Raw genomic sequence first — 22,220 nt, forward strand, 5'->3', positions numbered from 1 at the left:
TGTCTAAGGGTTCTAGAATCCTGTGAAAGTAGGGTCGCAGTTTCTGCTAGATCATCAAGGGGGGTATTGAGGTCTTTCTTCTTTCTGAAGGCAGGCCACTATGCCTGGTTTCTGATATGGGTTGCCTTTGTGGCTGAAAGGATGTTTGGACAGAGGCAGAGATGTTATAGAATGGTAGGTCTGAAGTTGCATTTTAAAGGATGGTGTAGATCTGTTGAAATGCCTGATAGTGTCTGACTATCCAAGCAGTTACTGATTGTCATCCATAGCAAAAGATGATGATGGCTAGAAGCCCTAGTAGCATTCCTATGATGGAAGCTATCAATTTAAAGAAGTCATGATTAAAGTCAGCAGTGGTTGCTGATGGCATTCAGTTTCTCAGCACAATTAAGCTTAAGAAAGGAAAGGTGAAGCTTTGAGCTAATTGTTAGGCCTAAGCTGCATGTGATCAACTAGCACATGATAAACTAATGTGGCTTCATGTTTGAGCCTTCCATCAGAGTTCACTTATATGTACCAATGTTGATTCCCTGTGCTTCAAGGCTTTGTGTGACTAGCTTGAGAGTAGAATGAGATGGAATAAACTTTAACTCAAAGCTGGAGTTTACTAGCAAGAGCAAGCCTCTTTAAATACTGTTCAAGGTCTGCTAATTATACTATATACTTATTGTGTATCTTTCTGTTTTCATGCTCATTGTTCTAGAGCATCATTACTGTATATAAAAGGTTGGTTGTGTATCATTGAGCAATGCTGCTGCATCAAAAGACAATGGCAGACTTAGTTAGTTGTGATGACTAAGCCTTGTCTCATGATCTTAGGTGCCTGTTCTAGTGCTCTGACTAAGTGTAAATAGGGATTAATCAGGAAAGAAAATGGAAAAATCATAACACTGACTGGTGTACTATTTTTGTTATGCTTTATTTGAAAGACAGGCTGTCCTTTTCTGATTTTATGTCCTTGAGAGACTGCAGACCTCAGAATCAGCTTGTAGACTCCTATATCTTAGAGTGACTTCAACTTGTCTTTATACTTTTCCAACCAGCATTCAGCATCAGCTGAAGCCTGTGTCTTCTCTCAAGATTTTGGCTCATCTTTAAGTTATATTGCACTATATGCACTGTGGCTGAGCATAGCATATAGGTCATCAAAGTATTGAGCTTTTCAGAGTACTAGTGAGTGACTGGGTGGTTATACAGTGGCTCCCTATAGCCATAGATGTTTTTCATCACAGGGTGCCTGTGCTATTGCTGCAACTCATGCTGCTAATAGTAGGTTACATAATAAGTATTCCAGTTTAGTAAACTTTGATTGACACAAAATTTTCAATTGTCTCCTCCATCCCTCTCTTTCACAATTCCTTTCTACCTCATTTCTGAGTCTTTACAATGAAAATAGTACTGTTCACAACAAGAAGGCTACATCTGAGATGGAAGTACTAGAATTTGATCATGCTCTCACTAGGATAAGAAGCAGCAGAGAAAAGGCAGAGCTGCAGAAAAGATCTTATGGAAGATATAAAAAGAAATTCCAGTCATGCCATCAAATTTTGGAACTGGCCTCATTAGGCATACATACTATAAATGAGATGAAAGGTACCTAGTTAAGACTTGAAAGACAGTTACACCAACTAAAATAAGTGATTACTGAGACTAAGTAACTAAGTAGTGGTTTGCAAATGTAACACACCCTACCATTGTCAATGGAAAGGGAAAGATCAGTATGGAATTAGTCTCTATTAAGATCTCAGTGCATAGCTTGGATGTCCAAGACCTCAGCACTTCAATCTATGTAAAGTCTAACTCTGAAGTGGATGACACACATCCACATGGCTTGTACCCTCAACTTTCATCACTCCAAAATCCAGCATTTTTCATAGTGCTGCATTACTTTCTGTGGACTTACAAACTTCCAGTGTCATGAATGTTCAAACTATCAAGGAATTTTTCTGATCATATAGATGGATAGTCAAGCTGGGAACCTGAGCAGCCTATGGCACATCTCAGAGCCTGATCATGGTGTGCAATTTTGGAAGCTTTTTGCTCTCTTTTATCACATCTTTCTCTCTTAGGCATGTTTATTGGCTTTTTCCTGCATTGAAGCGTGCCCACCATTGGAGCACATCACTGACCTTGAGATTTCAGTAAGCACCTTGTGATGGAGGGGCATTCTCAAGAAATATATTGCTATATCTCTGAAGCATTATACTCAGGTATATTACAGAGACGTAAGCGCGTATCATGGTTGATCAGAGCTTCAAAGTGAGCCATCTTCTTCAGATTTGGATTCGGGAGAACTCGTGTTATGCCAGACACACACCAATGTTTCTCTCGTGGTAGTAATGGATAGATGATTATACACATGATGGAACCATTCCTCTGTAAGTGGTCGGGACCACTGACATTATTCCAATTAAATGATGGACTGTTCTTTACAGCGGAATGCATTATACATTGTGACAGTAAGAAAAAAACTCGTTTTCGACAGCCTTCAGTGATATCCAAGGAGTTCTCGCTCTTGTTCTACTATTGCCTGTGCTTCCGGGAACCTCGGAGTTATGTTGACCTCGAAAGGGATTGGACGGCTACGGATTATATGATTAATACGCGCTTAAACAAGGAACAGTGCCGGACATACGTTACCAGTCCATCTTCAACGCATCCATCAACATCCAACGGAAGGGGGACGCCCTTTTCGTCGGTGGCTCGTTCGATGTCCATAGCCCAAAGCATCATTGCTATGTCGATGAACAAAGAGTTGTTAGCTACATGTCGTCCAACGCAAATTCGTCGCCCAAATCCGTAGGTGACGTGGCTGTGCAGAAAAATCAGCGTATTATGTGCGGGAACTGGATATCAACAAACCTCTCCTCCTTCGTGTCTACGGGTCCCGGGGCTAGTTTACCGTCCTTGTCGAGATGCCGTGCAGGGTTAAAATGTTCAGCATCAGGCCCATAGATCTCCGGATCTCTGTTGAGGTGCCAAACGTTGGCGATAAGGATAGTACCGGCCTGTGTATGGTGGTGAACACTGTATGGCACGAGCGTAATCCACACTTACAGGAATGAAGTATCCCTCGTATACATCATCTTCTGTCGACTTGTGAGGAAGCCCTTAAAAAGAGACTATCAGCGTCGGGCAGGTCTACCTCTAGGGCCATACGCACCGACTGGATCCTGTAACGGATACATTAGTCTGCATCTTGCATCACGCCGGCACCACGGAGAAAGAGACTTACCACCATGCGCCATCTGAGGGCCTCCTTGACCATTGCGCGAATGTATGGCAAATGTTCATAGTCGGCGAAAGAAGGCAGACGATCACGACCAACGACAGCATCGAGTTCTGCCTGGGCTCGTTTCTGTGTTTCGGGGTAAACAATCATAGCAAGAGTCCACCAGGCCATAACTCCTGAAGTGGTCTCAGCACCCGCAGCGCTGTTGAAGGCTCAGGAGAAGAGATTTGGGACAGATAATGAAGACATACTACATGGTCCCGGCCAGCCAGGAGTTTTCTCGGTCAGTCAGATCGTGTCTTCCTGCATCTTGAATCAAAGTGCTCGCGAGACTGGGACGCTCATCACCCTTGGTCTTACCGGAATGAATGAAAATTAGCTACCAAAGACGTAATCACCGCGCACGTACTACGCGATCCTTAACGCCGTTGAAGAGCCTTTCGAACATCGCAGAATCTTGGACGTATGATTCCTCCGCCTCGCGCTTCCACTTAGCGTACCTAACGGGGGGAATTCGCCAGCGCTCGCTTATGCAAGACATTTATGAAACTTACTTGCTGGGGATGCATCGCATCCAAGGGAAGAATTCGACCTTTGGGATCATAAGTATTATTAGGCGAAGCGAAGCACATGGAGAGCAACGCACGAAGTGGGCACCGGGCATAGCAGCACGAGTCAGCCGTGCAACAAAGTCGTTAATATTTTTAACCGACGGATCCTTCTCTGAAGTCGGAGGCGTATCGTATACCATGGACATGATGGCAGAAGCGGCGGTGCGACGTAGATGCGAATTCCATTTTTCAGGTTCCGCAAGCACACCAGCTGTAAGAAGAACAGCTTCCGCAGTCTGAATGGGATGGTATTTATACACGACGCCTTTGTTGAGGCCCTCGTGAGCAGCTTTGCGCATTCGACGCCAACTGAACTCTACACATCAGATAGGCGAACCGAATACGAACAGGAAGGACTCACACATCACCGTAACGTGTGAACACGACCAACATTCCTCCAGTCATGATGTCCGACGCAACGATGTTGCGCGGACGATCGGAGAACTTTCCAGCACGACGGTCAAGCAGATCGGCTGCCACCTTCTGGGAGTTGATGACCACGAGCGGTTGCCCGGCGACGTTGAAGTACATGAGATCACCTGCAACCAGGTTCGATGATTTAATCGTACACAATTCGAAAGAATATACCATATTTCTTCCCTAGCTCAGTAAATGTGAGCCATTGTTTTCCACGAAGCTCCAAAAGGTTTCCGATAAGAGGAAAGCCTCTCGGTCCTGGGGGGAGGTTGCGCCGAGGACTACGAAGGTAGCGAACGGTGGTGTAGGCAATGACTGCGATAGCAGTCAAAATCCATATCGGCGACACCTCCTCTGAGAGTATGCGAGTCATGGCCCGATAAGAGACGAGCTTCCGAGATTCGGGGGAATGGGAGTGATACACTCGACCTGTGCATGCGGGTTTCCTCTTGTACTTCTTCACTCAATATTTTCTCACACTCGAGATCCATTCTATTAGAAACTTACACCGCCCATGAATCTGGAAACTGAGCTTCAACGGATGGGCGCGTGGTAAGCCCGGTTTGATTCCAATCCGATTCATTCAATCACTGATCAGAACAAAACTCGAGTCGATCGGCATCTGATCTGATTCAGACACCACCCCTGGATAGACAATGCCACGAAACATTAAATGTTATGCATTTCGGATATATCGACAGCATTGACAGCCTTGGCACACATCTGCTCCGAGCACGGAGTGTAGGAATAAAGTAACTTCCCCGTAAGTACGCGAGGAGGATTCATAGGAGACGATGGACCGCCTTCTCGTCCAACATTTTCCATTTCATCGGCTCCAGGCACCTTGGCCACAAAACCGTTGTCGGAGGAGTGAAAGACATGCAACAACCTTATTTGGTCTGCGTTATTTTCGGAACGTGATCGGAAGTCGTTGGAATTTCTCGGAGATCCTAGTTCAGTTTTGGTTTACATAGTGGGATAGGTCAAAGTATGGGTACTGTCAAGCTGCCTCCAGAGCCGCATGTCACATTACATCCAACGCACTGCAGGATGGCTTTGATAATTGAAGCGTAAACGTTGAATTCAAATGATATTTATTTTAATTATATTTGTGTCTCAAATGGGTAAAAGAAACTTGATAAAAGCACCAATATTGGAAAGATATTTTGCTTTGATTTTTTAGGCTGAAGACAGCCTAAAAATAAATATCTTTCAATTGAGGTCATCATGCTGTGATGCTCCAGCCCAATTTATAACCCATCTTTGTCATTCACTTCGTCTCTTCTCGGGCGGCCAGGTCGGTCATGATTTCATGATAATTCAGATAATGACTGTAGACTACTCTCCTTGAATATCGAATGAATAGCGGCTATTGGATAGAGCCGATACCCGTGTCCAGTATTTCAAGTCAAATGGGCAATGCCTCATGTTGTCTTTCACACCTTTTGAAAACCATTAGAAACACATACTGAGTTCATAAGCCCCTTGAAACTCAGTGGCAGACGACACACTGTGCGCCCCGATGACACGACAGCGCCAAGGTCACGATGTGACTTGAACAATGCTACTCGTACGACACTCCACAATCTCCACTAGCAGAATGAGGAGCTGACATAAGAGCATGAAGTACAGAACCTTTGACAAACAGCAAGAACAATGAATGACATATCAAGCTAACAAAGGAAACGTAGGGTGAATCCACGCAACTATCAATCGAATACAATACCGCCATCGACACTGATCTGATTATCCAAGTAAATTTACAATAGAAACCGTGGACGTAAAAAGATACTTACTGTCTGTCCTAAGAAGAAGAAAAAAATCAAAAATGGTTGAAGACGGGAGAAAGAAGCAGTTACCAGTGATGAGGCTAGCCTCCCTCGACGCAAGGAAGGATACTACAACTGCAATATCCTCGGGCAAGGCGATGCGACCTAAAGCCGCTGTTTTATTAAGCTTTGAAAATGTGAGATATACCAACATGAAAACACAATTGCTCTCACCTCTTGTTCAAGGGTTCCCTTGGGTGCGCCGATAACGGTTTCAAAATGATCATCTAAGGAAAGCGTCAGTGTAGAACTGAATAGAATTGGGCGTGTTCATACACATAGGTGTCTTCACTGGCCCTGGGGCAAAAGCGTTGACGGAGATTCCATGAGGACCGAGCTCCAAAGCTGAAAAAAAGATATTCGTGAACGGGAGCCCATGTTATATATATTCTACGGCGCTCACCCGCGACTTGGGTTAGTCCTCGTATACCGAATTTGCTGGCCGCATATGCACTAAACAAAGGTTGACCTGAAGATGTCAAGATAGATGCAGATGATCCTCAGCAACTACTCACCTTTCTTCCCGGTTCCGGAACACGCACCTAGAATATCATTGACAAAGGTGCTCTAAAGACGCCAACAAACAGCGTACCGATGATTCTCCCACCTCTTCCTTGGGCCACCATCTGTTTTCCGGCGTGCTTGTAACACAAGAATGTACCACGCAGGTTTACAGAGGTTATGCGATCAAAGTCCTCAACAGTAGCTAGGTAAGGGATGAGAAATTTGATGAAGAGAGAGAGCTGTGACACTGTACTGTCGAAAAACGACTTCATGATGGATATCCCAGCGTTGCAGACCATCTTATAGAAATAAAAAATCGTCCACGAAGCAACAGCATAACGTACCACGTCAAGCCCGCCTAGTTTTCCAACGACTTGAGATATCATCTCTTCAACCTGAGCTTCCTGCGAGATGTCGGCAAAGATGTAGCAGCCCTTGCGACCATTAGCCTCTACAACAGCCAGCACAGACACGAGATTCTCTTCGTTCGCTTGGAGATCATTGAGTGCGACGTCAAATCCGTCCGAAGCCAATCGAAGTGCAATAGCACGTCCAATGCCCTGTCCAGCTCCCGTGACAAGCGCTACTCTGCCTTGAGAAACTGAAGAAGATGCCATTCTGTCGAGGGGGAGGTATACAGAAGCAATGGTTTGTTGCCACCTTTATATATGATTGCAATCATGATATGGTCATCGACCGGTCGCGTTGAGTAAGTGGTGGTTCGGTTCAAGCGGTTCGTGAGGGTTTTGCCAAACATATGTAACATGATGCCACTTTCGGTGTTTCAAATCCGAAGTCCATCTACTTGCTATCTGCATCGCTTATACTCTTAAATATTCCTCGAAACTAATTTTAATATATAGTATATACTACGCCAACGTACTCTCTACAGATGGGACCCGTCAACGATTTGAGGACCAAGTTCTTCTGACACCATCTTTGGCAGGAGCGTTATCCACCTTGTCTGGATAATTTCCGGTCCCTTCTTTCCAAAGTATCTCTCGCTTTCGAAGCTCCACTGATCATTAGCCCTCACCCAATTACCGAGGCCATCGCAATATCGAGAAACCTGCAGGTCAACGGGACCTCCCCATCTCGGCACTTTCTTGAAGTTTTCCATGAACCTGGACTCGAGCTGCTTGTGGTATTCGTCGACCCAAAGCATGGCACCTGCCACATCTGTCCTAAGCTCGTTCATTGCGATAGTGACAATATTGTGGCTAGAGACTGCGTCAGAATGATAATGACGGGTGAAGTACTATTACCCACCCGTCGTCATCCCGAGCTTGTTCAAGGTTATATGAAACAACATCCTTGAAAAAAACACTAGGTCATCTTCTGCTTCTCTTGATTATATACAATCACTCACATTTCCCAGGCAGAGCATATCAATGCAGCTCTTCTCGAGCTCTTTAATAACCGGATGATTGATGACGTCGTCCGGCAACTGCATGTCGAACTCCAGAAGCGCAAACGATGGCTTCGCGCCGATAGTGCACCGCCGAACTTCAAGGTACGACTCGATGCTTCGGACGTGAGAGTTGTTTCGATCGGCGGCCTGTTGCACGACAGCTTCCAGGTACTCGTCAAAGGTGTCGATGAAGCGTTTCTGCGCCTGGGTGCTTGCTGTCTTCTTCGCAAGGTCCCAGAATCTATGGTGCATCAGTTCCTGGCTGATAGGTATCTAAACGTGTGGTACTGACTGCCGAGAAACTTCTCCTCCAATCCATTCTCCGGCGGGACGTGGCTTCTCTGTGTTCCGGATGGCGTCCATGACTATGTCCTTCTGTGCGCGCACTTAGACAGATGTCAACAACACTGCCTATTTCTAGGAGAAGTCCAGTGGGCTTACCTTCATCCTCTGTCGAGACGTCCGAGTATTCGTCGATGACGAAGAAACTGTATGATCGCATCAACAAAATATCCCCGAGCAATAACTTAAAGACCTACAGGTTCATGAGATCACATCCACTACGGAGACGTGCTAGAGACGAGGGCAGATTAGGATGCTTGGACAGTCAAATCTTATGTCCTGCATTACTTGCCTTTGTCCGCCAGCGGGTACGCGAATGAAGCGAGGAGGTCTGAGTGATGGCGTCTGGTCAGTTGAAGTCCAGTAAGCACCGCAATCGTGACCTACTAAAGTCGCAGCGATCGAATGCTTCCTGAGCTTTCGTTTTGAAGGCCTAATGCTCCTCAGAACACTCGATGTGGGTATACATTGTATGCAACTTACTCGGAAACTTTGTGCCCAGGCCGCTGATTCCTTCTTGACTTCAGCATAGTGGGGGTTAAGATGGCGAGGCCACTGCCAGTTGGCAAGAGTATCAGGAAGGAAGATGCGTTGAGACATTGAGAATAGCGGAAGAAGGATGTGGGGATTTTCTGAAAGATCAGTCTGGAACCTCTTAAGTTTCTGGCAGGAATGTCGCTGGTGATTTTTAAATGTAGCGGAAATGAACTGCTTGCGATAGCGTGAATGAAACCCGTCGCAACATCCATAGATGGTATCGGTTCGCGAGATTTACCCTCCTTCGGGTTGGGAACTTCTCTGAAGCGTGGCTACCGTGCCTTGGTGTAACATAAGCCGGGGCGCGACGTTGGCGTAACTCCGGTATCTAACTCCATGCGTGGATGCCTTAAGCGCCACTCTGCGCGAACATTCCTGTGCGGAGTTGAAAAAGAACCAGAAAATGGAAATGCCACCTCGCCTACATGCTACCATAGATGAATCTGAACTGAGATTCATTGATATTGTTTAGTTGTCATAAATATCAGTAAGCAAAGGACGAGCATTGTTTCGTTCACCCTGGGTCTGATCCGCGTTCCGTATAGCTTTACGACGGTTCACAACGATCCTGTATCAACGGTAACTCGGCCCTATCACGACGGCTCACAAACCATGACGAGTCATCCTTTCTAGTTTTCCTATTCTTGACTTTTGTGAGGCGTGACGTCAACTGCTAGGTAGAATTTCCAAGTATAAAGAGGGGGTGATATATGAAGAACGTCGAATAAAAATATGAATAGACTTCGTTCACCCCGTTCGGTGTGAACGGTCGACTTAGACGACCGTAACAGCATTCCGTGGTATGTCAGCGTCTATGGACTGGGCCTTTTAGCGCCGGCCTATTCATAAAACTGGAGTCTACTGGAAGTCATTCAAATCAAGTATCGCATCCGATAAGTAGCCTTCGGTCTATGCACCTTCATTAACGTCGTACGGAAGTTTGGGATATACTCAAAAAAAGTTAATAAAGTAACATATCCCGGCAGACAAAATGATAACCGCATGATCCATCTTCCACGGATTACTGAAGGCGTCAAGTATATGCTCTTTCCGATTCGGAATTTCTTGTAATACCTTGTATTCACTTGTAACACCTTTGCAGACCTTTGGGCCCGACATTGGCGCTGGTAATGTCCTGCGAGCGGCGAGTCGATACACGCCCTCAACTGTCCAGGGGTAAGTACACCAATGGGGGTTTGGCCTATATACCTCCAGTTGGAAGAAACAGAGCCACCGGGACCGAGTGATCGACCACGCGTACTATCTAGATCGATAATTGTTCCACAAAAATGGATAACATTCAAGAAACAATTGCACAATAATTCAAGAAGTGCCTGGGAGGCACCTGGCAGGAAAGGAGCCCAGATCGCAGTGGGAGTTCATGGGAAAATTTGTCAAGTCAACTGGGCAGGGAAAAAAAGCCAGTCTAAGTAGTTACAACATTCCAGCTCGAAGCTCCCAAGTGAACCAAAGGCGGCGATGCGCGCGGAATGGTACCAGTGACGGATGTCGGCTCGGATGGCCCGGCCCTACTTTGGCTATTTACCTCCGTCATCATCGAACACCTCATCTCCGCAGGGGCCTGATCCACTGAAATTTCACGTTTGAATAGAGGACGTTGGAAAATGTTCGCTCATTCCATGGTTTCGACTCTGCGCCCGACGGGTATTGATCTTGATTCAACTAGTGACCCTCTTCGGAGTAACGGTGACTGATTACAATGGTTTCTACTTAATGGGTATGCCTCTCTGTACTTTCCTTTGTGGGAAGACTGAGCATCGGGATACAGTACATCTCTAAGGGCTAAGGGTGCTGTTACCTTCTCGTTTCCATCTTGTCATGGATTCTGCATCTCTTCTCGTTGTCATTTGGGTTATCCTTCTCGTCTTGTGGCTCAGGAGGACTTTTCGTCCCCGCTCTTCTCTCCCTCTTCCCCCAGCGCCTCCTGGATATCCTATTATAGGTAATCTCCTTGATTTGGCCAACAACGACGTTCATATCAGAGCTCGTCATTGGTCTCGAAATTTTAGTGAGTCAACCACCCAAGTTAATAGTAGTGAAATGACACTTTTATATTTCTAGATGAGGATGTCATCTCCCTCAATGTTCTTGGGAAAACTATGATAATCCTCAATTCGTCTACCTCGGTCTCTGATCTTTTTGACAAGCGAGGCTCCAACTACTCAGATCGGCCCGACATGCCAATGATTGTCGACCTGTGAGTAGTTTTCGTTGACTTGTTTGTGATAGCTAAAATCCATTATCGACGTCTAGAATGGGTACGTCCGACCATGATATGGTATAAGGGCAATTTTTTGAGATGTGTGCCGTGTAGGATGGGACTGGACATTTGCCCTCATGCGATACGGGCCGCGTTGGAAGGAACACAGACGAGTATTCAACAACCACTTCAATATTGGCACATCCGGCTCGTCAGAAGACCGGCATATCCAACTGCATATCTGTCGCGAGCTCTTATCTTTGATGGTCCATTCTCCATCAAATTATCTTGAAAACCTTCGGCAGTATGTCGGTGCGGTTTTCTGAAAATAATGTTCCTCATCGACTATGTTTTCCAGCTACACGGGTCATATTATTCTCAAGCGCACGTATGGACACACGGTAGTGGACGAGAGTGATCCTTACATCCGTCTGGTCGAGGCAGCATCTCAAAGTACATCTGAAGGTAACCTCCTTCCTCACTCTCTTAGCGACGATGATACTCATCAGAAGCTCTGTAGCTGCAGTTCCTGGAGCCTTTCTTGTCGATCTATTTCCATCCAGTACGTTTGTCAAACCCAAAAATTTTCGCCTGTTGACATCCGTTCTGCAGTGAAGTACATTCCTGATTGGTTCCCGGGCGCTCAGTTCAAGAGAAAGGCCAGGGAGTGGTAAGTGTCTTCTGTCGGTAGGCCTACCATCTCGCCTTACGAAAGCGCCCATTATAGGCGCAAACTCTCAGAAGCCATGATCAATGCACCATATGACATGGCGAAGGGGAAATTTGTAAGTTGTAGCTCTTTGATCGGATCACGCTGCGAACTAAACTTTGGTGCACGTGCAAGGATGAAGGAAATGCCGAGCCTTGCTTCGTCTCCGCTTGTCTCGAGCAGAACAAGACTGCTTCTGGTCAAGGGTTAAGTGAGGAACTCATTAAAGACACCGCTGCCGTCGCATATGCTGCCGGTCAGTTTAGCTCTATTTCCTTTGGCATTTGTATTCTTATTGAGTTGATAATCAGGTGCTGATACGGTACAATTCCTCTGACCTTCGAAACGGTTCAGAACACTGACAGGATATGTTCCAGAGCGTCTCAACTCTAACGACTTTTGTCCTTGCGATGACACTTTATCCCGAGGTTCAAAAGGCAGCACAAGCCGAACTCGACGAATTATTGGGCAGTGAACGTTTACCCGACTTTTCCGATAAAACCCAGCTTCCATACGTCACGGCGATATTAAAGGAAGTCCTTCGCTGGATTCCCGTATTACCGATGGGTAAGGACTGGTCAGGTATCTTAACACGATCCTCACTCACAATAATTTTTAGCTGTGCCTCATCGCGCCGTTAATGCTGACAATTACAAAGGATACTATATCCCAGCCGGTGCCTTCGTGTACGGAAATGCATGGTGAGTCCATTATCAACGTGTGAGCGTTGCCTAAACTTCTCCTAGGGCTATACTTCACAACCCCGACATTTTCACAGACCCCGAAACGTTCAGACCAAGCAGATTCATTGAGAACCCAACCTTACCCAACCCGATCGATAATGGGGTATTTGGGTTTGGAAGGCGGTACGTGAGGGTGCCTGTCTCGTTCTAGAGTGGCCTAATTCCATCGACAGCGCTTGTGCAGGGAGGGTTATGGCACTTGACACTATGTGGATAGCCATGGCGTCAATTCTGGCCGTCTTCGATATTTCGAAAGCTATCGATGAACGCGGGAATGAGATCACACCTCTAGTGAAGCTCAGCCCGGGAACGATCAGGTGAGCGTGGGCAGATGAAGACTCCATTTTTAGCTGACCGCTATAAATAGTCACCCCGCCCCATTTCCGTGTACTATTAAGCCTCGATCCAAGGCTGCTCTCGAACTCATTACGCAGGATGATTGAAGTCGAGCTGGAAAAGGGAAGAACCTTAAAGTCTTGGATTAAGTATGTCTCTAGATATACGGCTATTAAATTAACTATTTGCATGGATAGTTGTAAATGCGTGCTTGGAGGATCAAGGACGGTCAGGATCTCAGTGCTACCTGGATTAAATTTAAATGTTTTCATGAATAATTTGTCAATGACGTGTACGATGTGGCTGACTGGATTTTCTCTTTACAGAGTTTGAGGTTCAACTTTAGTAGAGAAGCCCCATCACTCGACTTGTGACAACTTCAAGTTCCTTGTACAATGCACCACCGGCTATTGAAAAGTGATAGCCACGACCGAGGTCCTCCGATGGAAGTCATTATATTGCTTCACACGCCCGGAATCGCGTGCACAGCTTCAGGGATCTCTTTTCTCGTAACTGTATCGCTGTCGAACAGTCATTCAAATGCTGTCTACATGTATCTGACATATAGCATATCCATGTTTGCGGTGATGGCATCTTTGATTTGACTATCAGAAGTGATCTTCCCGTTCTGAATGAATTAATAATAGTAGGCGAGTCGCCTGCGATGCCTTCAAGTTGTGGCCAATTTTGTGACGTTGCGATGACGAAGGAGATATGTCATTCCAGAGCAGCGACGCATGCGATGGAACCAGGTATGCCGTACATTCCTTTGAGAGTATCCGTTTCTACAGGTCTTCTTGAAAAGGAAACCTACTTGTTAAATCTTCCTCCGGCTATAAGATTCAAAGATATTCAGTCTTACTGGGGATAGCAACGTTTGGTTTGAGATTGAACGTGTCCCTCAGTAGAACTATTTTTCCTACTGATAAGTATTTATGCAACAGTCATGAGCTAAGCATCCTTCTTCTGAATCCATCGCTGTGCCGTGTCGGTCAGATAACCACCTACTACCACGAATTGACCACGAAGGCTAGCAGGAAGTTCAAAGGCCCGGGTCGGCCCGTCGCTGAAAGGCGGGAGTTGCCGTGAAATAGGACATAGTCCTTGGCCTGCCCTTGTCTCTGCCACCAATTATGAAGTCTTACAGTCTTAGTATTACCGACCCGCTGCTCAATGTTCAAGGCGATCAAATTCATTGGCATAGATCGTCATTTATTACGAATACAGGTATGGTGGCAGCCGCTGAGCTAGCAAGCATTCATTTTCAACCCCAGGTCACGATGTTTGGGTTTGATTTTTGCGTCCTGAAGCCTGAGGACTGCCAACTTGAAGTACTTCAAGAAATACCTTTCATTTGAAACTCATCATGCTAGTATGGGATAGTGGGAATTTTGAGCAAAGACTCATATATTTAATATCTGATATAATAAATAATCATCCACTAAGTGTTCGATAAATGATGAACAGTCTGTGGAAAGTAAACACTCCCAAAATGCACATTGCAGATAAAATTAATTATGATGAAACGATCACGATCAGATATAAGACGTAGCCGCGTAACTTTAAAGTAGTATGGTAAAGAACGTCTGATGTGGGTATTCTCTCAAAAGAACTGATGAAGAACCTGAACACTAATTTAGTTAGCATTCAGATCGGTCTTGATAGTATCAGCTGCCTGGAAATCAAGTCAGATGTAGGGAAGAAATGATCAGAAACCATGCAGTTTACCTTTTCGGCTAGCATGTATACTGTCGACAACGGGGCTATGCCAACAGGCATGGGAAACACGCTAGCATCAACGACGCGGACATTTTGGAGACCATATACTTTGAATCGGGGATCGACGACACCTACACGGCGAACAGTGAATGGATATCGAGGCTGATCAAAACTGCACCTACCTCCAAGTTCTTGCGATGCCATGGCTGCGGTTCCAACTGGATGATGGGCAGTCTAAAGTGTATGAAGTTGTCAGATAATCAGCACAAATATAAGAACGTTACACGAACCCCGAGAACGCTTTTCACGTACGCCGTCCACTGGTCATCACTCCATGAATCTGCATCCTGTGGAGGGGTACCAGGCGATTCTACATCGTCCACAGTGGCGATCCACTTGCGAACTACACTCAACAGTCAATGAATGAGGGATGACGTGAAGACTTTTCATCAACATACCAAACAGCATAAAGTTGAACGTAGCCTGGACATCTGAAAGATGCATCAGTAGTGCATCAAACGCCAGTTAATCCATGATCTCACCCCAGGGGTTTGTTAGGAATGCAGAGTCAATGAGGGGGTACGAAAGTGGGTCCGTGGTGTTGATATGCACATTTCCGCGTGAGAAAGGGTGCTATTGTCCGGAATGGGATTTTGTTAAAGAAGAGGATATTCAGCATGGACAAGAAATCTTACCCCTGGACTCGAAACGACCGATATGTAACCCTGGTCTGCTGCCGGAGTGCTGACCAAGCCACCGCTCGGGAGTACCAACAAGGAGGCAGTGGCAACCTCACCGCCGTCAATGAATTGCTTGATGACATCGTATTGCACTTTTTGTAGCGGAGTGAGAGTTGCGTTGGCGAGATAATTGTCGAGTACCGCGCGCATGGCCGTGAATTCGTCCTCCGGAACAACTGAACGAATGGGAGTAGGAGCATTGACATGTAAACAGTAGGTGAATGCGCCAGTCTTGTTCGTTCGGCTAAGAAAATAGATTTGGTAAGATTAACCCTTGGGATAAGAACGGCAAAACATACTAAAGGTTCTGCTGTTCGGCTAAGAGGGTGGCATTGTTGCTGAGAGCATCTGTAGAGTGACTTTAACCAAAAATGCGGCAAATACATTGATCCAACATACCAAGTGTGGACACCCCATCACGAACCAAAAAGTCCGTTGCTGCGATAAACTGCTCTACCAAGTTCTCTCCCACCTGAGGGATATCGACGACAACGGAGATGTTGAGGCTTTCCAGCAATGTCTTGTTGCCGACTCCGCTTAGCTCAAGAATCTGTGGCGATCTAAGGGAGCCTGTAAGATAAGCGGGTCAGTGAACATCTATTTATACACAGAAGAAGCTGCTTACCAGCTGAGAGTATGACTTCTTTGGAAGCCTTTACCGTAAACTTCTCGGTTCCGACTGTATATTCTACACCCGCTGCCTTCGTAGCTGTGTTGTTGTACCAGATAATACGGGACACAATAGCACCAGTCAACAGATGTAGGTTAGAGCGACACCGCTCGGTCTGTCCATAATACGCACTGGCCGCATAGCTGCGGCTTCCCGTAGCAGGATCGTAGCTGTGGGACGCTCCGAAATTGGGGAAGAAGGTGTCGTTACCTCCGTCAGGGTTCTGGGTTGGTCCGAGACCGAGGGCGATCCCCGATTGGATGAGGGGAGTGTCGATGTCTGGCAGCCAGTTGTTATAGCTTACGGAGACGGGGCCGCTGGTGCCATGGACTGCACTTAGTTCGTCCGAGTCAAGGTCACCCGTAGCTGACAAAGTAGGGGCATGCCAGTGCTCATAACGTTCGAAGTAGGGGAGGACGGCGTCAAAAGTCCATTCTTGACCGTTTCCGAAGGCGTTTCCCCAAGCGTCGTAATCTTGGCGGGATCCACGCTGTATTGTCATACCATTGATGGCAGATGAGCCACCAAGAACTTTTCCGCTTTTAAGTATTGAGGTATTAGTGGATAAAGCCGTAGTATTGTAACGGCACACACCTAGGATACGACAGAACTCTATCGTCTAGACCTCGCTGTGGGACACTTGTATACTCCCAATCATAAGTCGAGTTGCCAAACAGAGCACCCTGGTATCCAAGGAGGTTTGCATCATTGGGGATGTCGATGAGAGGATCGTTGGCGTGATCATAACCCGCCTCTATCACACCGACCTGTAGCTTCTCGCTTTCTGAAAGGCGCGAAGCAAGGACGAGGCCAGCAGTTCCACCACCCACGATGACAACATCCAAAGACGTAGATGAGAAGGAAGAGGGTGTCACAGTAGCATTACAGCTCTGAATACGTTTGGAAGGCAGAGAGTGAACAGATGACGCGCAGATGGCGGCCAACAACAGATAAGTGAGAGCGGGCATGATAGAGTCCACTCTGAACGAAGAGATTCAAAGGAAGAGAGGCTGCGTCTGACCGTCAAGAGAAAATCGGTCGCCAAATATATATGGCTTTGCATCCTGCTGGCCTGCATTGGACTTCACATGGTCAGGAGGATCAAGGAACAGGTCGCGCGTCAAATGGAGCTGCAAGCTGGAACATAGCCTTGCAAGTTGTATGAGAAACCCTGATTCGGGAAGGCACTGATGCGACCTTGGCGCTGCTGCAGGCAGTCGGAGCGCCACTCAGTTTCAAGCCTGTTTCCGCTCAATTTTCAAACATTGAATTACCATTGCCTTCTGTTCAACCCTCTTTGTCGTTTGAAGTAATTCAGGAGACGGTACTACCGGCGACGATCAGTATCCAATCCGGTAAATCTGGGAAAAGTGGAAACGAACATTGAAGAGCCCATCATGTATAGAGCATACATGTCGTCAAGAAGGTTCAGAATTTGGATGACACTGACAGTCTCCACTGAAAAATGAGTTTGATTGGTCACTGGTGATCGATTAGATTATCTCATCTGATCTTATCTAAAATAACCAAATATGTAAAATTCACCTCTCCCGCAACTCGTTGTAAGCTTATGGGCGATTCCACCACCTGTGAAAGCAGCGTACAGTGCAAATTACAAGTCAGGCTTTGATTTCCAGTGATTGAAGTCATTTGGCCAGGATGTCCTCGTATAGAGATTGTAAGCACATCGGTGGCGTTCCTCAATTGGTTCAGTAGCCCCATGTGAAAGATTCAAACCCTCAGCCATAAAGGGTATTTGTCATCGTATATCCTGGTTGCGAGCCAAGTGACGCGGAAGAACCTTTTACTAGGACTGCCCAGTTAGGGACTTTCGATTCCGAACCAGGGCCCCATCCAAGTAGTAATATGGTCAGATATCAAGGATAGGTAAGTTTGATCGGCTGTACCTCTTTGCAATGTGCGACACATTTATCGGAGCGCCCGTACCATCTACCTTCTAAGAAGAGTTACGCATCTATGCAGCGCAGCAGAATTGGAATGACGCATACCCGGACCCGCTGAATTAGGAAGGTAGATCCCCGCAGAACTCCTTGTAGACATCGGAATCAATAACATTTTTGTGATGCCCACTATGTCGGGAGGTTGAGGTAGGATGTCATCATTGAACAAAGAATCCGCATATATTATTGTTCATGGGAAAGAAAGTAGTGTGTGGTATCAACGAAGGGTTCGCAATTGAGATGCATGCAATGTTACGCGACAATTAATAGTCCTTGCACTGTGCTTCAAGCCACTCCCACAGCTTCTTACCCACCTCAGGGTCTCCCGTCTCCTTACGTGCTTTGCCAAGCCTGGCCCAAGGAATCATGAACTGGTTTTGTTGGTCAGCGATAAAATCGCTTCAGGTCAGATGCACACTTACCTCGCCATTCATCTGTCCAGCCTCGGGCGAAGTTCCGGCCCAAAGCTGGGTCAACGCGCCCATAGATACGGGGAAGAGGAAGATATCTTGCATCTTATTGGCGAACGGAGAGAGATGACGCTGTAGGTCCGTGCGAATGCTACCTGTACAAATGAAAGAGACAGGATTCAGAACTTGAATCCAACGGGATAAGATGTATGTCTGTCTGACCTGGATTCAGAGAGTGAGAAATAATATTTTGCGCCCCGTAACGCCTGGCGAGTTCAACGGCGAAAACAACATTGCCCTAGTGTTGTAATACATATTAGACAATTCCAAAGAGACACTGTATATGACTTACGTGCTTGCTTTGCACATACATATCACCTGCACCTTTTTTATTCCGCGCAGGCCCGTCAGCCCAGAGATCAAAGTTGAGGGTACCCATATAATTGGCAGATGAAGACGTGGTGATTACCCGCGCTTTCTCGGTAGGCGTCGCTGCCGCAAGAAGCGCAGGTAGCACCAATTGAGTAAAATGGAAATGTCCTAACGAAAAGGGTTAAACGAGAGAATGTTAAGGTATAAAGAGACGTACCGACGACATTGGTACCAAACTGGAGGTCGTAGCCCTGCTTGGTGAGCATGTCCATCGGCGCCAGCATAACACCACTAACAAGAGCGATCAACACGTCGTCGACACGGCACGGAAGCTATGACACCTACGCATTGTTGAATAGGATATGGAGCTGCTTTTCCTTCCTGAACGGCCTTCAGACAACAGAACGGATACGAAAAGGACAGAAACCCACGAAAGGAACTCTTCAGCGCTACGACGGACACTGACTAAGTCTGCGAGGTCCAGGGGCAAGAATATAGGTTCAGATCCAGTCTCTTTCTTCAGTTCTTCGATGGCTGCTCTTGCTTTGCCTTCGCTTCGAGCGGCCAAATAGACCTTTGCGCCATGCAAAAGTAGTACCTACACAAAGAATGTTTGAATCAAACGGAGCCAAACGTGTCAGACAGGATTCACGCACTCTTACAGTCTCCTTTCCACATCCGGTATTTCCACCTAAGATTTAAAAAAATGAGATGTCGAACGACGTACGGAAAAGAAACTGACCGGTGACAATGATGACCTTGCCTGTCAGATCTGGGATGTCGTCGACAGACCATTTCGGTTTAGGAGGGAACATTTGGGAGATGAGGGACCACATATTTCCCATGGATGGCGTGGAAGCGGAAGAGAAGGGGACGTATATGAAAGAAAACAAAAGCTGATTGACATCATCTTTGGTAGGTCAGCGGGAGCCGGGCCCCCGGTTAGCAATTCGTTTCGGTTCGATCCTGTCTGATGGGTGATCATCGCAACGATCTCATCGGCGATGCTTGAAATAAGCCGCACTCCTGACCCGAATGCGAACTCAGCGAACTCAGCGAGCTCAGGAGTGATACGCCCGCAGAATGTCATCCCATCATGCTGCATGTCAACGTCAACTTCCATTCAAAAGTATATGTCTGTCCGAAATTGTGCGCACTCTGAGGGGAGCTACAGTCGGGACTCTGGAATGTATATTATGACTGGAAAGGTAGCGGTTATCGTATCCTACCTCGATATGCCCTCCTCACTGAAACTTCTTTCAAATCTTATCGCAGACTCAGTAGACAAGATCGACCAGAAATGCACAGCTCAAAATCTTCCATTCCCTCAGCTTGACGATATATTTTCTTTCCAATCCGAGGCCATATGCAACGACGCGGACGTCGTTGAAGCTATCCACGTGATCACGGCCGCAGCGACACAGTTGATAGCAACAGCGAGAGCTCCCATCATGACGTTGTCTGTCGTTGCTCACCAAGTACGCATTCTCTTCATTGTCCAAGTCCTGGCGACTGACAAAGTCATAGTGGGATGTACCTGCCTGTCTTCGTGTTGCGAACGATGCAAATGTTGCTGAGATACTACGCGACGTGGGCCCCGAGGTCTCGTACCACTTCTCTGTGACCTTCTGCACGCCAAGTTGAGGCATTATCCCAGGGCGCCCACATAGATAACATTGTCAAGAGAAACGGAATGAATGCGGCCCGTCTTGGTATGATGCTTCCTGTTGCAGTGATTTGATTACTGAAACGACGCCTAGGTCGAGTCCTCCGCTTGCTCGTCTCTCACCATATCTTCCGAGAAGTATCCCCAGACGTCTTTGCAAACAATCGCATTTCTTCCCTTCTTGACTCTGGAAAGCCAGTCCAAAAGCTCGAGAAGAAGTAAGTCATATTCATTTACGCTGTAATATTGCTGGTTTACCGTCGACACGAAAAGCCCACAAGCCAAATACACCGAAACGTCCCCCATCAATACGTTCGTCAGTTGGGGGTAAATGCATCGTTCTCATTTTCTCCGTCACGGACTGATATCGCATAGGACCGGTGAATTCTTCAAGGGCGGTGCTTTCTTGTCACAAACACTTCGAGACCCCGTTTACGGACACTCTGATGAAGCCAACCAGAGTGCTTTAAGCAAAGCCTTTGACTTTGATGTCAATTTCTTCGAGTGGCTAGAGCGTCCCGAGAACACAGACGTGCTGTCCCGCTTCAGTCTCCTGATGCGTGCAACTACTGATTTGTTGCCTAACGCCACAATATTAAACGGTAATCAATTTTCCATAGAACAATACATGCTCGAACTAACGTACTGTTAAGGTTTTGATTTCAGTTCTCTTCCTGATGGCGCCCTAGTCGTTGATGTGGCTGGCGGGATAGGCTCTCTGTCGTTGGTTCTGGCCAAAACATTCTCCAAGTTGAATGTCGTGGTGGAAGAAAGAGTTCAGCTAGTCTCTGATGCTGAGCCAGTGCGTTATCTATTTGTCCTTGCATGCAGACCCTCGTTAATTTTGTGCGATATAGTATTGGAAATCGAATTTACCTGAAGCTCTGGAAAGCGGTCGCGTCAGACTTGTCGGTATGTCCGATCGTTACCTTGTATTCTGAGACGAAGACAATAACTGCTTTTGTGACAGCTCATGACATGTTTACTCCTCAGCCGGACCTTGGCAGCGCAGTCGACGTGTTTGTCCTTCGCGGGATCCTTCACGATTGGGCCGATTCGTATGCAATTCAGATCCTAGGTCACCTACGTGCAGCTGCCAAACCGCAGACAAAACTTGTGGTGATCGATATTATCCTAGAGTCTCCGTGTCATGTTCCCGATACCAAGACGATAAAAGGCTGTAAGCCCCGTCCGGTACCCGAACCTCTCCTGGCTAACATGGGCGCGGCCAATACGATGGCTTATTCGATGGACGTGATGGTCCGTATATGTCTTTATGTGGCCACCCACGATCGTTGACTAACGATGAAACAGATGATGACCTTCGGCAACGGACAGGAGCGTACACTCAAAAATTTTGTTGATATCATGGACAAGACAGGCTGGGAGCTAAAGGAGGTTGTAAGCGTTGGCTCGTGGCGACCCCACTTGATCGCGGTGCCAATATAAGATGCATTGTATGCTAGACATGCCGTATTGTAGAACATATATGATTTCAGTCAGCAAAATAAAATTCTGATGGTAAAACACGTACCGGCGGCAACGGATGTAAAGTTTGACGTATGCATCACAATATTCGTGAGACGGCAGGTCAACGGAGGCTGTCCATAAGTTGGTATAAGAGCCGAGGAGATGGCCGTCCGGCATTATGCCGATGATATTCGGCTTAATGGCATCGTGTGCCGTTATTATGGCTTCAACTCGGTCCAAGCCATCTGAGTTTCAATAGTCCAGTTCAACCGTACTCGATAGCCATTGAAGACGACGGTGGTCCTCGCTCGGCGCTCCTT

The 22,220-nt window shown here is 46.7% G+C and overlaps 7 protein-coding genes across 7 annotated transcripts; 2 read left to right on the plus strand and 5 right to left on the minus strand.

Annotated features, from left to right (window-relative positions):
• Positions 1-2,422: 2,422 nt before the first annotated feature.
• On the minus strand, positions 2,423-4,666 carry BT62DRAFT_961630 (cytochrome P450). The gene is made up of 12 exons (XM_043188598.1): positions 4,432-4,666; positions 4,205-4,382; positions 3,879-4,152; positions 3,787-3,824; positions 3,642-3,732; positions 3,484-3,587; positions 3,236-3,434; positions 3,164-3,173; positions 3,058-3,110; positions 2,863-3,008; positions 2,636-2,812; positions 2,423-2,582 (listed from the first exon to the last, which is right to left on the minus strand). Exons 1-12 carry the CDS (start codon positions 4,631-4,633, stop codon positions 2,489-2,491), a joined length of 1,566 nt encoding a protein of 521 aa, XP_043045146.1. The 5' UTR covers positions 4,634-4,666; the 3' UTR covers positions 2,423-2,488.
• Positions 4,667-5,561: 895 nt separating this feature from the next.
• Positions 5,562-7,335, minus strand: BT62DRAFT_927381 (NAD(P)-binding protein). The gene is made up of 10 exons (XM_043185234.1): positions 6,938-7,335; positions 6,847-6,892; positions 6,682-6,795; positions 6,605-6,631; positions 6,493-6,558; positions 6,366-6,434; positions 6,264-6,316; positions 6,120-6,216; positions 6,057-6,064; positions 5,562-6,002 (listed from the first exon to the last, which is right to left on the minus strand). The coding sequence occupies exons 1-10, from the start codon at positions 7,208-7,210 to the stop codon at positions 5,970-5,972; spliced, it is 786 nt and encodes a 261-aa protein (XP_043045147.1). The 5' UTR covers positions 7,211-7,335; the 3' UTR covers positions 5,562-5,969.
• A 1-nt stretch (position 7,336) lies between these two features.
• BT62DRAFT_927382 (terpenoid synthase) lies at positions 7,337-8,990 on the minus strand. The gene is made up of 9 exons (XM_043185235.1): positions 8,830-8,990; positions 8,734-8,779; positions 8,639-8,677; positions 8,544-8,577; positions 8,446-8,492; positions 8,297-8,390; positions 7,963-8,245; positions 7,863-7,906; positions 7,337-7,813 (listed from the first exon to the last, which is right to left on the minus strand). The coding sequence occupies exons 1-9, from the start codon at positions 8,944-8,946 to the stop codon at positions 7,480-7,482; spliced, it is 1,038 nt and encodes a 345-aa protein (XP_043045148.1). The 5' UTR covers positions 8,947-8,990; the 3' UTR covers positions 7,337-7,479.
• A 1,732-nt stretch (positions 8,991-10,722) lies between these two features.
• BT62DRAFT_883464 (cytochrome P450) lies at positions 10,723-12,999 on the plus strand (the record flags this gene model as incomplete). The annotated part of the gene is made up of 14 exons (XM_043182750.1): positions 10,723-10,912; positions 10,966-11,101; positions 11,158-11,162; positions 11,219-11,408; positions 11,463-11,569; positions 11,625-11,666; positions 11,717-11,774; positions 11,832-11,889; positions 11,949-12,073; positions 12,193-12,380; positions 12,433-12,514; positions 12,560-12,679; positions 12,730-12,873; positions 12,924-12,999. 14 exons carry the CDS (start codon positions 10,723-10,725, stop codon positions 12,997-12,999), a joined length of 1,521 nt encoding a protein of 506 aa, XP_043045149.1.
• A 1,230-nt stretch (positions 13,000-14,229) lies between these two features.
• BT62DRAFT_439752 (alcohol oxidase) lies at positions 14,230-17,217 on the minus strand. The gene is made up of 9 exons (XM_043180891.1): positions 16,616-17,217; positions 15,977-16,560; positions 15,751-15,921; positions 15,651-15,699; positions 15,307-15,595; positions 15,154-15,244; positions 15,070-15,102; positions 14,902-15,014; positions 14,230-14,845 (listed from the first exon to the last, which is right to left on the minus strand). The coding sequence occupies exons 1-9, from the start codon at positions 16,987-16,989 to the stop codon at positions 14,540-14,542; spliced, it is 2,010 nt and encodes a 669-aa protein (XP_043045150.1). The 5' UTR covers positions 16,990-17,217; the 3' UTR covers positions 14,230-14,539.
• Positions 17,218-18,245: 1,028 nt separating this feature from the next.
• BT62DRAFT_961645 (NAD(P)-binding protein) lies at positions 18,246-19,613 on the minus strand (the record flags this gene model as incomplete). Its single annotated transcript, XM_043188599.1, has 9 exons — positions 19,507-19,613; positions 19,421-19,455; positions 19,196-19,362; positions 19,110-19,145; positions 18,982-19,055; positions 18,745-18,932; positions 18,615-18,690; positions 18,405-18,547; positions 18,246-18,353 (listed from the first exon to the last, which is right to left on the minus strand). Exons 1-9 carry the CDS (start codon positions 19,607-19,609, stop codon positions 18,246-18,248), a joined length of 930 nt encoding a protein of 309 aa, XP_043045151.1. The 5' UTR covers positions 19,610-19,613.
• A 386-nt stretch (positions 19,614-19,999) lies between these two features.
• Positions 20,000-21,884, plus strand: BT62DRAFT_942719 (S-adenosyl-L-methionine-dependent methyltransferase; the record flags this gene model as incomplete). The annotated part of the gene is made up of 10 exons (XM_043187843.1): positions 20,000-20,242; positions 20,292-20,366; positions 20,422-20,476; positions 20,525-20,648; positions 20,704-20,757; positions 20,806-21,032; positions 21,084-21,232; positions 21,288-21,342; positions 21,401-21,690; positions 21,745-21,884. 10 exons carry the CDS (start codon positions 20,000-20,002, stop codon positions 21,877-21,879), a joined length of 1,407 nt encoding a protein of 468 aa, XP_043045152.1. The 3' UTR covers positions 21,880-21,884.
• Positions 21,885-22,220: the final 336 nt, after the last annotated feature.

This window comes from Guyanagaster necrorhizus (genome assembly GCF_019112545.1).
Source record: "Guyanagaster necrorhizus MCA 3950 unplaced genomic scaffold BT62scaffold_3, whole genome shotgun sequence".
Taxonomy (NCBI): Eukaryota; Fungi; Basidiomycota; class Agaricomycetes; order Agaricales; family Physalacriaceae; genus Guyanagaster; species Guyanagaster necrorhizus.